Source organism: Galeopterus variegatus, unplaced genomic scaffold (genome assembly GCF_000696425.1).
Source record: "Galeopterus variegatus unplaced genomic scaffold, G_variegatus-3.0.2 Scaffold5771, whole genome shotgun sequence".
NCBI classification, from domain to species: Eukaryota; Metazoa; Chordata; class Mammalia; order Dermoptera; family Cynocephalidae; genus Galeopterus; species Galeopterus variegatus.
The window spans coordinates 100,030-117,001 of NW_007731882.1; the positions used below are offsets into that span (position 1 = coordinate 100,030).

Sequence of the window (16,972 nt, forward strand, 5' to 3'; positions counted from 1 at the left end):
CGTGGCCTTGGTGTTATCAGCACCGCACTCTACCGAGTGAGCCACGGGCCGGCCTAAGTTGGTGTCTTTTTAACGTGGTAATGAGCATCTTTCAAATTATTTCAGGGAAAGACAGATAGAAGCTGCTTATGCACTCAAATGTGTATATTGAAGGATAACGTATTCAAATTTAACTGGAACAGTCATCATGACAGCAATAAGAGTAAATGTTATTAATAATAGTAGTTTCTTTTTTTCTTTTTTTTTTTTTTTTTTTTAAAGATGACCGGTAAGGGGATCTTAACCCTTGACTTGGTGTTGTCAGCACCACGCTCAGCCAGTGAGCCAACCGGCCATCCCTATATGGGATCCGAACCTGCGGCCCTGGTGCTGTCAGCACCGCACTCTCCCGAGTGAGCCACAGGCCGGCCCATAATAGTAGTTTCTTAATAGTAATTTTTCTTCTGTGGTGGTTTCAGATTGAGAAACTGGATGCCCGAGGGATCCAGCTTGCTGCCCTCTTCATGAGTGGGGTCGACACCGCTCTGTTTGCTAATGATGCCTGTGGCCAGCCAGTCCCTTGGGAGCACTGCTGCCCCTGGATTTACTTCGATGGCAAGCTGTTCCAGAGCAAGCTAATTAAAGCAGGCCGAGAGCGAGTGTCCCTGGTTGAGCTCTGTGATGGCCAGGTACCAGCATGTCAGGAAGCTGCTAAGGGCCAACTCTGATATGCTGTGGGGAGGAATAGGCAGGGAGGGGAAAGGAGCTAAGACACTGGGGAGGGAGGGAGCAGAAGTGGAAGACTGTGTCTGAACTTAACCCAACTTAGTCAACAGTGGTCCCAAAGGCCCATAGTCTGATATGTACATGTTACAAAATCATATGTTGGAAAGTTTTTTATGAGCTTAGCATGGAATACTCAGATACAGTGTACTATGTGCCTTTCCTCCAGCTCCGAGGATTTCATTTCCCTTGTTTACAAAAGCTGTAAGTCAACTTTTACAAGTGATGATATTTTTTATAAAGGAACTATGGAAATAGAAGAGGGTGGTAAAGTAGACAACAAAGTAGAAGCAGAGGTTTTTTGCAATGAACCCTTGGGAAAGATGAGGGAAGGCAAGGGAAAGGGACCCTTGCTTACTCCTTTATCCATTTGTGGGGAATGACTAGAGCAGGGGTCGGCAAACTACCCAGCCTTCCTCCTGTTTTTTGTAACAGAGCCCACCCCTCATTTTTGTAAATAAAATTTTATTGGAACACAGCCACATTCATTCATTTACATGCTACCAATGACTGTTTTTATGCTACAGTGGCAGAGTGGAATAGTTGGAACAGAGACAATACGGCCTACAAAGCCTAAAACATGTACTATCTGACCGTTTTCAGAAGAAGTTTGCTAACCTCTGGACTAGAGACAGAGCTCGGGATCTCTGATCCTGGGTATGGGGGAGAAGGTTAAAAGGCTTTGTATATATCAGGGTTTTGTTCTCTCACCTCTCCTTTAAAAATGACCCAGCCTGTTGCTGGCAATGTAACGGACTGTCAGTAAATCTTTACTGTTATATTTATTTTCCTTGACCTAGTCAGTGTGCCTCCCAAGCCCTTGGTCAGAACTAATGTGATGGTAATGTGTTATTATGTGAAGAGTAGTGGCTTTGGGTCCAGACAGGCTTCCTGAGTGTTTAGCCTTCAGCCATTTAATTCCAGGCCTCAATTCTCTTAATGGGAATAGAATTTAAAGACCGTACCTAGAGTGCTCAATACTAAACCTAAAGCATGGGAGACGTTTGAAAAATGGAAGCTACTATTATTTTTCTGTTCCTCATTTGAAGGCTGATCTGGCAACCAAAGTGGAAAAGATGAGACAGAGTATCCTTGAAGGAGTCAACATGAATCATCCACCGCCTTCTGCTCTACTTCCATCACCTACTTTTGTGCCTCCCGTGGTGCCCTCTGTCTACCCTGTTTCACTTTATTCCCGAGCCATGGGATCAATGCCACCTCCCCCTCAAGGAAGGAGCCGGGGGTTTGCAGGTCAGTACCGAAGAATGAGTTATTTGCCATTCTCAATTTATCTTACAATAACACATCCAGTAATTATTGCCGGCTACAGAATCAACAGTTTCACACATATCTGATCTCATTTACTCTCTATGCTGTGTTTTGGTAGTTTGAAGAGCAGCTTATTGAGATGGAGAGATGTACCAGGGAAGAAAGTCCATTGACTTCCCAAAACCACTCTCCATAGAGTTGGCTGGTCCCCAGGGATTTGACTCTTACCAAACGAACTCATGAGATGACTGATGAGAAAACCAAGAGCCACTTTACTACTTTTGAGAACTGTAATTCATATGAGCTGTATCTTCCTAGTTGCTATTAGTTCATTCGTTCCCTATATGCTCTCAGGAGCTTGCAGGAAGAGCAATGGGAGTAAATGGCCAGTGTTGGCAGACGACAGCTTGATGTACCCGTTTCCACTCTGGGGTAGTCCTGACACATTTCCCTTCCTTCAGCTCCAGAAGCATGGAGATAAATAAGTCACCATCCATGTCCCCCAGAGGGTTTCAGTTTGGTGGGGAAAACAAATACACACACATACACATATACATAGTTATACATACACATATCTATAAATTACAGTGAAACCTGAGCTTGCACTTAATAAAGAATAGGCATCATGCTTAGCTTGCTCAGATACTGATCCTGATAATTCAGATAACCTGTCCCTGATGAAATAGGATATTTTAATGAGGACGTTTTACATCTCAAAATAGCAAGATTCTGTGATCAGGTAAGAGTGTCATTGCTGTGGCTGAAGGTGCTTGTTGTCTATTGCTCCTCGCTTTAGAAATAATAAAGGTGGGGCTGAGCCCGTGGCGCACTCAGGAGAGTGCGGCGCTGGGAGCGCAGCAGCGCTCCTGCCGCGGGTTCGGATCCTATATAGGGATGACCGGTGCGCTCACAGCGCTCACTGGCTGAGCACGGTGCGGCAGGTCTCAAAAAAAAAAAAAAAGAAATAATAAAGGCGGGAGTTGAGGTTAGTCTTTCAGAGTCACAAAATTCGGTATGGATGTTTAGCTTAAGGCTGGACTTAGATGAGCAGTGTGAAAGTCTGCTCTGGTAACTCCCTGTTCAGTCATGTAATGATCAAGTCTTATAAACCAGGAAGCCAGCCATTCCATCCCTTGATGGTGACTTTACAGATTACTTTTCTGATTCTTTGTATGTTGATTTTATTGTCTCAGAAGACAGTCTCCAGTTACTGTAACCAGGTGGTTCATGAGAAGGCACCTGAAAGGACACAATAGGATCCCTAAATGCAAGTCTTTTTTTGTCCCTCTTAGGAGTAGCTAGCACCCTAGTTCCTTGGATTCTCATTTTTATATAAACGTAGGGCTCTTTACTAACGACTTGCTAAATGAGTTAAGAGTTGTTAACGTTTAGTTTCTTTCCATAAACTGAAATTAAAGGCCTACTAGAACTCTATATTCTCTGAAGGCTTACTTTTGTGCCAAATTACAAAATTCAACTGTACTTGTGAGCTCACACAGAGTTGGAATTTCCTCTGTTTTAAGAAGATATTATGCCATCTTGAATTGGTTCTCAATTTCAACTATTGCTATTCTTGTCTTTTAATTATAAATTACTGTTTGTTTAATTTTGTTATTTTCAGTTTAGTTTTTTTGTTTGGCTAATCCTGAAGTGTGTAGTTATATGTATGTGTGTCAAAAGTTATGTGGACCTATAATTCTCCAGTAACTAGATTTTAAGACCTTCATTCTCTCAACAAATATTGAAATCCTACTATGTGCCGTGCTCTGTAGTTGAAAAAGGAATTACCCCACACCCTACTTGTGAAAGTGGATATGTACTTTCTTCATATCTTCAATCCCCTCCCCCTAAATTTGCTTCCATTTTCAACCTCCTCCCCCTAAATTTGCTTCCATCATGACCCTTTGTTGTTATCATGGAGTCTTTTTATCAGAGAGAAAAGGAAAATAAGAGTAGGTGGGCTGTAGAATCTTTTGTTCCACCTCTTGTCTTACCTTGCGCTTACCATTCATTACTGCCATTTTCCCTCTCTTGCCAGGTCTCCATCCAATCCCACCCCAAGGAGGAAAACTGGAGATTGCTGGGATGGTCGTGGGCCAGTGGGCTGGCAGCAGATCTTCCAGGGGTCGAGGATCCTTTGGCATGCAAGTGGTTTCTGTCGGTGGGCCAGGAAAGGGGTATGTATTCAGATAGGTTGGTATGAGCTAGTGTCAATCAAGGTGCCCTTGGGAAAATGCCCAGCTATTGAATCCTCTACTAAGGTAAGAGGTATTAACTAATTTTCCATTTTTAAAGCCAGTTTTCAGTTTAGTTCAGCAAACATATAAAAAGTGCCCTGCCTTGATGAAAAAGCATTTTTGCCCTAGAAGAGGACATGGGACACAGAACAATTCAATATAATATAGAAATAACATAGGTAGACGTTTATAGTGGCAACACAGAGGAGGGGCATCTAACTTGAGAGGGTTACACTTCCTAGAGGAGGTGAGTAGTTAACCAAGTGAAAAGGGGTATGGGCTTTATATGTTTCTCATGGTCACTTTTTCTCCCACTTGCTAAAGGCCTGGAAAAGAACAGATTGGTAGAGGACCCAAAGGACACAAAAAAGGAAACAGACAAGTAAGCATCTTTTTTTTGAGATTATCTAGCTTCTGTTTGATACCTCTTGCCTTTTCAGCTAAATTTCATGAGATCAGATCAGGCATGGAAACCTGAGCTCCTTAGGGGAGCTTTCACAGTTTCTCCAGGCATTTGATTTCCTCCCCCTGCTCTGTGGTGATCTAGTGAAAGTTAGCATGCCTAGAGCTGTTCCCACAGGGCTGCAGAGTCTCATCCTTTTCCCTGAGTGAGCCCGCAAGATAGAAACCTGGTACCGTGTCCTGAAGACCTATGCCTAACATAGTATGTGCTAAATGCAGCCAGGAAGGGTCCAGAGTGAAACTAACAGTGAGATTGCCTGTAGCCTGCCTAAGCTTCTGAGGGGCCACCAGAGATGCATAGAAAATTGGACTTTTGCCTTTGCTTAATATACGGAGAGGGGCATTGTTATTCTGCTTATTCCTAATGACTCAGAAAGGTCTTAAACTTTCTTCTAATCTACACCTTAAATTCTATCACAGTTCCCACTGGTTCTCATTAGACATGCCCCTTCCTCCTACCCATCCCCCACCCCCAAATATAGACTGTGAGGACCTATTCTTATTGTGATCCAAAATCTGGTACTGGACTTAAACTGCTAGGCTCCTCATAGTACAGCAGCTACCATTTCTTGAGTGCCTACTTTTTACCAAGCCCCTTCTACTAGACATTTTACATGTATTTTCTAATCCTAGGCAATTTTGTTGTCAGTTCTTAATGCTAAATCTGCTCTCCTGTATACAGCTAGCCTTACTACATCCGTGTTAATCCCCATTATCTAATGTTTTCTAAAAGAATATAAATTTGCTTTAATGTTATTTTGAGACAAAAATAGAACTAGAATAAGTCCCCCACACAAAGCATTTTATAATGCATTCCACAGCTAAAGAGTAGAGACTTCGGGATTTTTTCAAAGCTTCTCAGCTTTTTCCAGAAGCCGCTCAGTACAGTAAAAAAGACTGCACCTAGAAGGAAAACTAGTCAACCAGGTAGGCTCCCATAAAGTGGTATGCACCTTTCTCTTGGTCCTGGGGGTCTCAGGAAGCAGGACTACAAGTAGCCTCTGCCAGGAGTCCCCCAGGGAGCAGGGCCGCACGCAGCCCTGCCAAGAGAGTGCAGCGAGGTGAGTTGCTTAGGGCACACCTTGAGCTAGGGGCTGCTGCCTAGGGAGGTGGGCAACCAGAAACCAGACACAAAGTTCTGGGGCTTAGCGCACACACTAAGCAACTTTATTGTCTTCCAAGCATGTATTATATATGTTTTAGCCAGCTGTAAGCCCCTCCCACACCTCCCCGTCTCCTAGATAACTCAATGGGAAGTCTGTGGTTTGCGGTTGAGCTTTGTGAATTCTTGCTGACCCCGTCTATTTGCATTTCTGCTGATAGTCTAAATCCTGGAGAGCAAGAGTACATCCATCGTTAACAGGTGTTCTCCTTCATTTTCCTCCAGTGGTATAGCCTTGGTGAATTCACCATAATTCAGGGTCTGATCATCAGGTATATAGTCTGAAAAATGATATTTTGGGTACAATAAGAATAAATCCACCTTTCAGTGGTTGACTCACACTAACTAAGATCACAGAAATAGCTATGTGGATATGCTACAGTGGGGGAGAGGGAATGAGAGTAAGAGATAAAGTACTGATTTACAGTGAGAAGAAATAATTATCATGATAATTATGCACTTATTCTTTTCCAGTCTCTCATAAGTATATGAGCTCATTGGAACCACATAAATACCTTGTGAAGTATTTATTATTTCCCACTTTAAACAGGAGAAAAATGTCATTATTATGTATCGTTGCCATTAGATTTCAGTCAGATACATCTGTGGTCAACCTAAGTTCTCAGGACACTATCATAATGTACTAGGTATCAACAAGCTTTAGGCTTTCTGGTAATTTTGAAGAACTGAAACAGCTTCCTCAGGCTAGCTTATGAACATGCTTGGGAAAGGTCAGCCAATTTGGGATCACTATTTTCACTGAGGATTTCTGTTTTTGACAGAGCTTAATCAAGGTTGGTCCCCCTCACAGGTAAATGGAAACAGTGGCGCATTGATCAAGGAAGAGAAGAGTGATCCTCATCTTCCAGCTCCATCACAATGTGCCTTATCTAGAGACAGCAACATGTGTAATAATGATAACCACTACCTCCCCATGAAGAATGGGGAAAAAAACAACTTCCAAGAGCAAAAGCTAGAAACTATGGCACAACGGAAAGAGGAATGACAAGCTGAAGATGGCTTCACCAGATCAAGAAGAGGGGAAAACTTATACTTTTCTGATTCTAGGCCCAAGTTAGAGGAGGATATAAATGCTTACCCTGTGTTTATCCAGGATTTTGATGAGCCGTCCTACGTTGTCCATCTTTTCCCCTTCCCTGTCTTTTTGTGGGCCTCCAGACTTAGTAGTCTGCTTCTGGGGAATTTCAAAGATGAACAGCAACAAGACTAGCTCCTATTCTTAAAGTGAATATATAGCACTAATATTCTCTTTATCTCCCCTGGAAGCCCAGTAAGGCACTAACTGTCAGAAATTGGGTGTCATCACATAAAGTCCTATTAGAGAAGTTTCAGCTTTGGGTTTCTGAGTATTTATCATGATACTCATTTACAGACCTATGCGATAAACCTATGGATGGGGTTGTAGGGACAGCTGTCTATGGCTTTCCGACTTGTTTTTTTTTCTCTTTGAAGTGGTGGGGCCTTGATACATAATTAATATCCACCTCTTTTTCATTCTTTCTCCCAACTCTCCTACCCCAGTATTTTGTACCACAGCCTCTAGCTCTGGTCTGACAATCAGATAGGTAGATGTTTTCAGGGAAGTGAGGTAGTATTGGTTATTTTATTTTATTTTATTTTTTATTTTATACACTTAAAAAAAAAAAAAAAACTACCAATGGCCTTTGTACTGGGGGATTCAAGTGAGTCAGAAAAGTACTGGGCAGATTTTTCCTGCCTTTCAACCCGTGCATTGTTTGTAAAATAGATGTGGTGCAGTTTGCCCATTCCTGCTGACTATACCCTGAAAGGGTGGGAATTACTGTAGTGAAACTGAGTACGAAAGAGACTCAGAAGACTCTGATTGTGTGTGTGTGTGTGTGTGCACGCACACGTGCACATGTGTAGGTTTATGGGTGGGCGTGTATATGAATGTGTGTATCTAAATGCATACACATACCCTTTGTATAAAGAGACAGATCTATTTATCTATACATATTTTATATATATGTGTGTGTGTGTGTGTGTGTGTGTGTGTGTGTGTGTGTGTGTATGTATGTACATGTATACACATACATACATACATACATATATGGTGATGTCCCAGAGGATTTACTGAATTTCCCAGAAATCCTTCCACTGCTATGGAGTGGTGGGTTTCAAAGACCACACTTAAAATCTGAAATCCTTACTAAGTCATGGCCCGTCACAATTATGAGAAGATGGGCTACTCTAAATCAGACAAAAAGTACTTTCCAGAGATTGACTGTTCAGAACAACAAACACTTGGATTGTTACAAGATTAATCTTGAACAGAGCCCTCCCATCCCATATGGTGAAAACAGGAGGTTGGAGTGGGATTGGAAAGAGGTGGGTATTTACTTATGAAGGTTTGAAGAGAAAAAGGGGATGGGAGGTGATTACCATTTGAAAGAGCTTTCAGCCAATTTGGAGGAAATCTCTTCTGGAACTTCAGGGTCAAATTCAGGTGAGGCTTCAAGCTAATATTGATTGACAAGAATTCCTGAAGGAGAGAGGACTAGCATTGGAAAGATGGGATAGGGAGGAATGAGAAAATTGACAATTTGACTTTACATGCCTAGATTGTTTCATTTGTTCATTGACATTTTGACTATAGGATCTTTTCATTTGCTTTGCAAAGAAGACTTCAGAGGATGCTGGCCTGGGCCTTGAGAAGTATTCTGTAAAAGAATCTCAGCCCCCTGTGAGGCCAGGATCTACCTAGGATAAAGAGGCTGTTCCTCCTTGCTGGAGATACTTTTTTCTTCTATCATGACAGTTTATTGTAAAATGATTTAGTATCGTAAAAAGAAAAACGTTAGCAACAAAGTACATGGGTTATTCCCAGTTTAGCAGACTAAACTTGACATTAACAGTGTTTCAAGTTTTTATCCAAGCAATATGCACAAAATTCAGTCACCATAATATCTCCACTAAAAGCTGGAAACAATGGAAAATGGAAAATCTTTTGCTGAAGAAAATTAACCGTTGTAAAGATCTTGAGACAACCTTGCATTTCCAGTTTCCCTCTTTGGGCAGCCTAAGTATGAGGGATGGAAAAATGGCTTGCAACAAATTAGCATTATGTCTTCATTAAGGAATTGAGTATTTTAGACTCACACACTTCCTTTTGGGCTTTGTGATGTTCTTGCCCAAGAAGTAACATTTCTACAAGAATACAACTGACTAGACTTCTACTTCTAGCAGGGTTCTCTTTTTGAAAAACCCCACTCCACAGCAGGTCCTTGATGATTTTTTTTCCAGACAACCAGAATGCTATTTGTTTACTGTCTACTTAAAATGACTGCACCATGAGAAATTAAAAACAGTCTCGGACTGTTTAATCCTAGTCTGTCCTATTTTAAGAGAACCCACAATTTGCAGGGGGAGGAAGCGCTGGAATGCCTTGCCCCTGCCCAGGTACTTCTTACGTAAACCAAAGAATGACGAGAGTGTATACCTAGCTAGATATAAGCAGGAGCAAAGCATATAAAACTTCCTCCTTGGAATCAGCTCCCTAATTTGGACTCCTCTTGGACCTGCCCAGTCTTTCACAACATCTTGAAGGTTAGGACTTCTGTCCAGCAAGGCGGGGGGAATCAGTAGTAAATTTAAATGGCTTGGGAATCTCTTTCTGGAGCCATGGAGGGATGAGTGAATATATATATATGTTCATTTTCTAATAGAATGTACTTGGAGTTAAGTGGTATTTTTTTTAGTTGCTATTTCTGTGCATCTTGAATCTGACACAATCAGATGACAGTATTGTTAACTTTCACAGCATTAAGAGTTCTTAATTTCACTGTGAAAGGTAAAATTGCTGCTTTGACAGGGATGATTCCAGTTTGCCGAAAGGCTTGCTTTTCTCCTTTCCACACACTTCTACTTTCCCCTAGCCTGGCCCAGGGGGAAACAAGTGGCTCACCTTCAACCTTGACTTTATTTGGATTCAGCATTTTGGGTTTGGAAGGTTACAAGAAAGAACCATAAAATGCTGTTCATATATTTTAATTCATCGGCCAAAATGTACAACTTACAATCCAGAAAAACAAAGGTACATTATTGGGCAATGAACTTTTTCTAATGGGAGGACAAATTGGGGAAGGTGGGCTCTGATCTTTGCTGTACCTCTTGAAGAGACTGTCATCCTTCACTTGAGGTTCCATTTCTGACTGTGATGTGGTCTCTCTTGAACAAAGTCATATGGGCACCCCCAGAAATGACCTCTTTACCTTGTAGGGCCACAAGCAAAAACACCCTGGTTGTGTATAGCTACTGACCCCCAAGGACTTGCAGTTCTTGATTTCTGCAGATGTGTCTTGGGCTCAGCCTGTAACTCCTACCGTTATTCAGTGGCCAGTCTGGTCTGGACCAGACCTGACATACTTCTACTCGCTTGCATCATTTTCATTCTGAGCCAGTAGGACTTCAGGTAGACTCTAAAGCCCAAGAAGTGATACTTGCTTTGGTTAGTGACATTTATGTTTCCATGTTGATTTTCTGACATTGTTGGCCAAGTCACACTAACTTTTTTTGACCACTGAGAAAAACAGCCGGACAAGGAATTAGGGAAGGTGGTTAAGGTGGGAGGAGGGGGACAGGAATGCTTATTTAAGGTAGAAAGAATGTAGGAATAGCTGTTTGTTTATAGTGATTAAGTCCTTTGGAACCATAGAAGGCTCCTATGGGCATGTCAGTGCTACCAATTCAGCCGCTAAGACACCCCCCCTCACCCCCCACCCCTTTTGAAATGACAATACAGGTGGACCACAGTTTAAAGTAGTTAGTATAATTTTGCTAAGGTTTAATCATTATAATTGTTCACTTCCTGGTGCATATTTCCTAAATATGCTTGGGGTTCAGGGTAGGTGGGTGGGTGAGTTTTCACTGTTCCATGATGTTTCACCGTATATTTTTCTCCCTCCTGTGACTTTGGCATCTTATTTGACTTTCTATTTTTTTTTCCTTGGCTTATTGCTGTAATCTGCTGGTGCAGCTAGAGAACTTAGTGCACCTATTCCCCTGTTACTACTAATTATCTTCAATGTTGTCAGAGGTTATTTTGATGTTCTAAGAAAATAACGTCACTTTTTTACAAAATCATCGTTTCCAAGTTAAAAGCAAAATAAAATATCCCTTGTGCTAGGGTGCCCATTTCAGCTGTTGACATTGCCCCTGTACTTTTATAGATGCTCTTTTTGTCTGTGTTGGTAGTAACTAATGACTAGTGAATTTTCATGTAGATGAAGCAAGTTAAATATTTCAGATTTTATTAATCTCTCATAACCCTACCAAATCTGATGACTTCATGTTAATTACTTCCCAGAAGGCACTTCCCCTCCTACTTTTTATTTTATTCTATTCTATCCTATTCTATTTTTAGAATAACACACTAGGTAAAGAAACTAACTGCAAGGAGTCAGTGATTTTTAGTGCTCCCCGATAAATGATGTTATTGACAAAAGTAAAAAAATTCTTTCATTGTTTTTTCTGTGTTACTATCTCCTCTCCTGTGCTGTTGACAGTGTGTTTAGTGGATGGATAAAATATATATCTCTTTCCCACTCCCAGATTCCAGATTCCCTGCCTTTTTGGCCCACCTCACCACAAAAGCTCCATAGTTTATTAATGTAAGTTTGAATGGATGCTTCTTTGGGGAAACTGTAGGAGTTAATGGAAGTGTTTCAGAAAGGAATAAGAATGTCTCAGGAGTTGTTTTGTGATGGAAATTGATCTGTTGTTCTGTTAATGCGGACGGAAAGAAACTTACAGAGCTTAATAAAAGTCTATTCTTTTAGTAAAGAAATTGTGAAATAATTTTGGGTGTGTGAAGTTTGCTTTCTTCTCCCATCTCTGAAGCCCTTTTAGCAAATGGGGGATATACTTGTCTCAATTCAGAAGTGTTGCACAGAGATTTAGGAGTCTTTGGAGAGTATCGGCAAGAGACCCAGTACAAGAATCATCAAAAGGAAGAGCATATTTATTTAGCTTCCTGGTTAACTTCTTTATTTGGGTGTTCTAAAGGCACCTTTGTCTCAACATTTCCCAAACCAAACCCATCCTTTCTTACGAGGTCTGGTCCTCTGCATGAGTGATGCTACCTTCTACTCAATTGCCTAAACCACAAACCAACCTGAGCATTAGTTATCCTAGACTTTTGTCTTTCCCTCATTTCTCAAATCCAGTTGGTGACAAGATCTGTTGGTAACACTCAACTATATTTCTATTTCTCACATCTGTCTCCTCTGTCCCTGCTCCTGTGGCCTGGTTCAGGCCTCATCATCTCTCACCTGGACTGCTGCAGTTGCTCCCCTGTCTTACTCCTAACCAATTATAAGCAACATTTTGTGTCTGTGTGTATGTCCCTTTTTCCAGTGAAAGGGCCTGTACCTTTGTGTGTGTTCTTAAAGGAATCTATGACAAGAGAAAGTTAAGAACCGTTGCTTTAATCTACCATGCTTATCCACTTCCAGAGTAATCTGTCCTTCTAACACTCTGCTCCCCAACTTCTACAGCTCCTTCATGATCTGGCCCCTGACCACTTCTCTAGCCTCATTTCCTACCTCCCCTATCCCACTCCAGCAATAATAAACTGCATCCCATACACATTAAGCTATTAATATCCATTTCTTTTCATTAGCTTATACCATGGCTTAGAATGCCTCTCTCCCCTTTGTCTTTGTTGCAGTCTCGACTTTCCCCTTCAAGATTCAGCTCATATCTTTATGATTCTTTTCCTGATCTCCAGCTAGGGATCCCTGTATACACTCATCACAGCCAGCCTCTATAGCACCTTGCTGCATATCTGCCTCTAAATTACACTTGAGAGCAATGACTGTGCTAGACCAACTCTGTACTCTTGGCACCTACTACACAGCATGCACTTGGTAGATGTTTAATGAATAAATCAAGGCCGGCTAGAACACCTTTGAAAATGTTCTTTGGAACAAAGCAGATTATAAACTTTTGAGGCAAAGGATGTGTTGGTGTCAAAAACACAGAGTATGAAGGTTCACCCCTGAATGATATTCATGTAAGTGTGTTTTAAAAGTGGAGTCTGAAAAAAAATTGAGCTCTGAGTCACCTTTGAGGGATGCTTGGAGCAGAGTCTGAAACCAGGACTCTAGGGCATTCTTAACTTACTGCTTCTTCCGAATGATGCTAGCTGTGCTTAGCCTCCGTAACCACTGTGCCTTCTGTATACAGACTATAAAAGGAAACAGCTGAGCCTAAAGGTGAGCATTAGAGGTCTGCTGAAGCTTGCAAACACTTTATCATTAAAACTCTTATTTATAACATACTTTGTTTTATATAGCTTCATTATAGCTACAGTAGATGTCTTTTCCTAGCTTTTCATCTTTGGGTGTTGGGACTCAGAATTTAATAGTAGGAAATCTTTAGCATTTGGCTTTTAAAAGTTACCATTTATGGGCTGGCCCGTGGCTCACTCGGTAGAGTGCGGTGCTGATAACACCAAGGCCACGGGTTCGGATCCTATATAGGGATGGCCGGTTTGCTCACTGGCTGAGCGTGGTGCTGACAACACCAAGCCAAGGGTTAAGATCCCCTTACCGGTCATCTTTAAAAAAAAAAAAAAAGTTACCATTTATGGGCTGGCCCGTGGCTCACTCGGTAGAGTGCGGTGCTGATAACACCAAGGCCACGGGTTCGGATCCTATATAGGGATGGCCGGTTTGCTCACTGGCTGAGCGTGGTGCTGACAACACCAAGCCAAGGGTTAAGATCCCCTTACCGGTCATCTTTAAAAAAAAAAAAAAAAGTTACCATTTAGAGAGGGCCTATTAGGTACTGGGCATAGTACCAGGTTCTTGTACATTATTCCTAATTCTCAAACAACTCTGCAAAGTACTATCCCTACTGACAGAGTTTAGATGTATTGTCTCCCAGAACTCGTGAAAATCTGATCCCCAATGTGGCAGTGTTGGGAGCTGTTTGAGTCATGGGGGCAGATTCCTTATGAATAGAATAATGCTCTCCCCAGGGGGTGTGGGTAGTGAGTGAGTTCTCGCTCTTAGTTCCCACGATAGCTGGTTATTTTTAAAGACCCTGACACCTCTCCTCTCTCTCGCTTGCTTCCTCTCGTCATGTGATCTGCTTGTACCCACTGGCTGCCTGCCATTTTCCACCATGAGTAGAAGCAGCCTGAGGCCCACGCCAGATGCAGCTGTCCCAGAATCATGAGCCAAATAAACCTCTTTTCTTTATGAATTACCCAGTCTCAGGTATTCTGTTACAGCAACACAAAAACGGACTAATGCACCTGCTTTACATACGAGCAAAACAATTCAGTGGTTCCCAGTTTTACACACAGCCAATAAGTAATAAAACCAGGCTTTAAATCTAAGTCTGTTTTGACTTGGTAAATAACTCTCGTTTCTGCTTGCCCAGCATTCTTTCCTCTTTCTGGCAATTAAACCCAGTTTTTTCCTTTGGGGAATTGCTCTTCTCTGTCTTGGGGTTGACCATCAGTCATGTCTTCACCTCCCCCAGCATGGAGATGGAGGGGTGTGTGACCCAAGTAGGGCCAATTGTAGTGTTTTTTTTTTTTTTAAGATGACCGGTAAGGGGATCTTAACCCTTGACTTGGTGCTGTCAGCAGCATGCTCACCCAGTGAGCTAACCGGCCATCCCTATACGGGATCTGAACCCGGGGCCTTGGTGTTATCAGCACCACACTCTCCCAAGTGAGCCACGGGCCGGCCATAGTGCTCTCTTATGTACTTGAGAGAGAAAGTAACAAAGAATGAAAATACAAGCATTAGGAATGATGTGTGCCTGGAACATTGCCTTCTATTTACATTTTCTACAACTAGTCTTTGTAAGAAATATGGAAATTCCATAGTCATTTAATAGCAGATACCCAATGGCATCTATTGAGGGCTTAAGTGCCAGGGAGAGAAAGTTCTAGGTGCTTTTTGTGCATTTTCATTTCATTATTCAGTCCTTACACATTCAAAATCTCTAACTCTTAGAAAAGGGGAATGTATCAGTCAAGATAGGGTGGGTTTGGCTACAACAACCCCCAAATCTCAGTAACTAACAAAGGTATACTTGCTGCTTATATTTTATATCCAGAAGATTGCAGGGGAGCTCTGTTAATCCACATTCACTTGGGAACTCAGACTAATAGAAGCTCCATCACTGGGTCAGGGGAAATCATGTGACCAAAACATGCATTGGCTCTTAAAGCTTAGAATATTATACATCACTTCTCTCTTTTCATTGCCCAAAGTAAGTCACATGGTTGCAGCTAATTTTACTGAGGTGGAGAAGTACAATTCTACTATGTGCCTGAGAAGGAACAGAACTGGATGTTTGGTGAATCACAGTGGCAGCATTACAGGGAGAAATGATTCATTTCTGGGTAGACTTGATTTTACCTTCTGGTTTGTTTCTATTACCTAACCACTTGAGTCTTTGTACCTAATATTTGGAATGGATTAGTGAAATATTCACTCCCATTTTAGTGTTATAGGGATTCTCTGCATGTGGTCAAAAGTGAATATAATCTGGTGGTGGTAACACAAGCATTGAGCTTAGTTCTCTTAGCCCACCTCGTGGGGCTGGTTGTGAGGATTAAATGACATAATGTATGCAGAGTGCCTGGCATATAATACAGCCTCAGTAAATGTTACCTGTTGTCGGTTTGGGAGGAGATGGTGGTAGATGAAAGACTTGTCTACGTGTCACCAAACCCAAGTCTGGCTGCCTGCCCCATACAAAAACCCTAGCTTGGCTCACCAAAATCTCTTACAGAACCCAGGGCATTCAGCTTCTGGCTGAGGCTCAACAAAATCATGTTACCAACCCAAGTCTGGCTGCCTGCCCCCAAAAACAAATGGCCCAAAAGTCAAATGTTGGTGAAAATGGAAGTCAGCTTTTATTCAGGAATACCAGTAACCTGAGGAGAGATGTTAGGCTAACCCATCACTCCCGTAAACCTGAAGGAGAATGGCCAGACCAAAGCCATCTCAAAGTCTCAGATTTACTGAGGGATTTTTAAAAAGGGGGTTGAGGGGATGGAATACAGGAAGTGAAAAGCAGGAGGGAGGGGGGTGCAAGATGTGGGGGCTCCATGCAAGGATCCAGGTGCAAGGTTCCATTTGGTATGTTTTCATCCTTGACGTTATCTTAGGGTCCTGCAAGATTTTGATTTGCTTCAGGGTGGAATCAGCATAGCTTTGTTGATGTCTTCCTTGGTTTCTCAGGGTCTGTACAGTACATGTCTCTTGGCAAGTCTGCAACTCCAGGCTGACTGGAAAATAACTTTACATTTATGTAAATAATGTCATCTTGCCCTGTAACCAAGGTTCAAAATATCTAATAACCACAGGAAAAGAGGGGACTCAGAGATATACATGCTAAGAAAAAAAACTATTAGAGCAAAGCCTTATAACACCAGAGTCATGGGTTACGATCTCCGTACCACGCAACCGCCAAACAAACAAACAAACAAAAAAAGACATACAAATTTATTATGTGCACAGGAGCATCACAGGAAAGAAAAGTGAGTACCCCAAAACCCAATGAGATCCAGAAGCTTATATACCCCCTTCATAGGGGAGAGGGGGGATGTAGGTAACTTAGGGGAGAGTGAGTGACTTTTGGGAAAAATGAATGAGCCCTCTGAAGAATAGGTGATAGCCTGTGATAAAGTCTGTCTGAGTGTGATGTCAACCTTCACTCTCTTTTCTTGTGATACAGTTAACCTTTCTTGGTTGATGAGATTCCTGGGCAGAAGACTCATGAGAATTACATTTCTTCTCTCTTTAGTCAGATAAGGGAACTTCAGAGAAAGTCCCTCCCTGTGCTTCAGGGGAGAAAGGAGTGAGAGACAGGAGGGCAGGAAGAGGTCAGAGAGACTTGGTTCTGAATCGGCTTCCAAGGCCTTCCAATATTTAGTTCAAAGTAATCAGCATGCCGCAGGGGATAACCAGTTAGGTCAGTTGGTTAGAACATGGTGCTGGTAACACCAAGATCTAGGGCTTGATCCCTGTACTGGCCAGTGGCCAAAAAAAAAAAAAAAAAAAAAAAAAAA

General features: G+C 41.9%; 1 protein-coding gene across 1 annotated transcript in view; it reads left to right on the plus strand.

Moving 5' to 3' along the window:
• FAM120C (family with sequence similarity 120C) overlaps window positions 1-11,731 on the plus strand; it is a 106,465-nt gene extending 94,734 nt beyond the window's left edge. The window contains exons 13-17 of the mRNA XM_008589943.1: window positions 459-668; window positions 1,812-2,013; window positions 4,070-4,208; window positions 4,593-4,650; window positions 6,704-11,731. Of these exons, the coding sequence (XP_008588165.1) occupies window positions 459-668; window positions 1,812-2,013; window positions 4,070-4,208; window positions 4,593-4,650; window positions 6,704-6,898 (804 nt within the window). The 3' untranslated portion in view covers window positions 6,899-11,731. The remainder of the gene's footprint in view (window positions 1-458; window positions 669-1,811; window positions 2,014-4,069; window positions 4,209-4,592; window positions 4,651-6,703) is intronic.
• The last annotated feature ends 5,241 nt before the right edge of the window (window positions 11,732-16,972 follow it).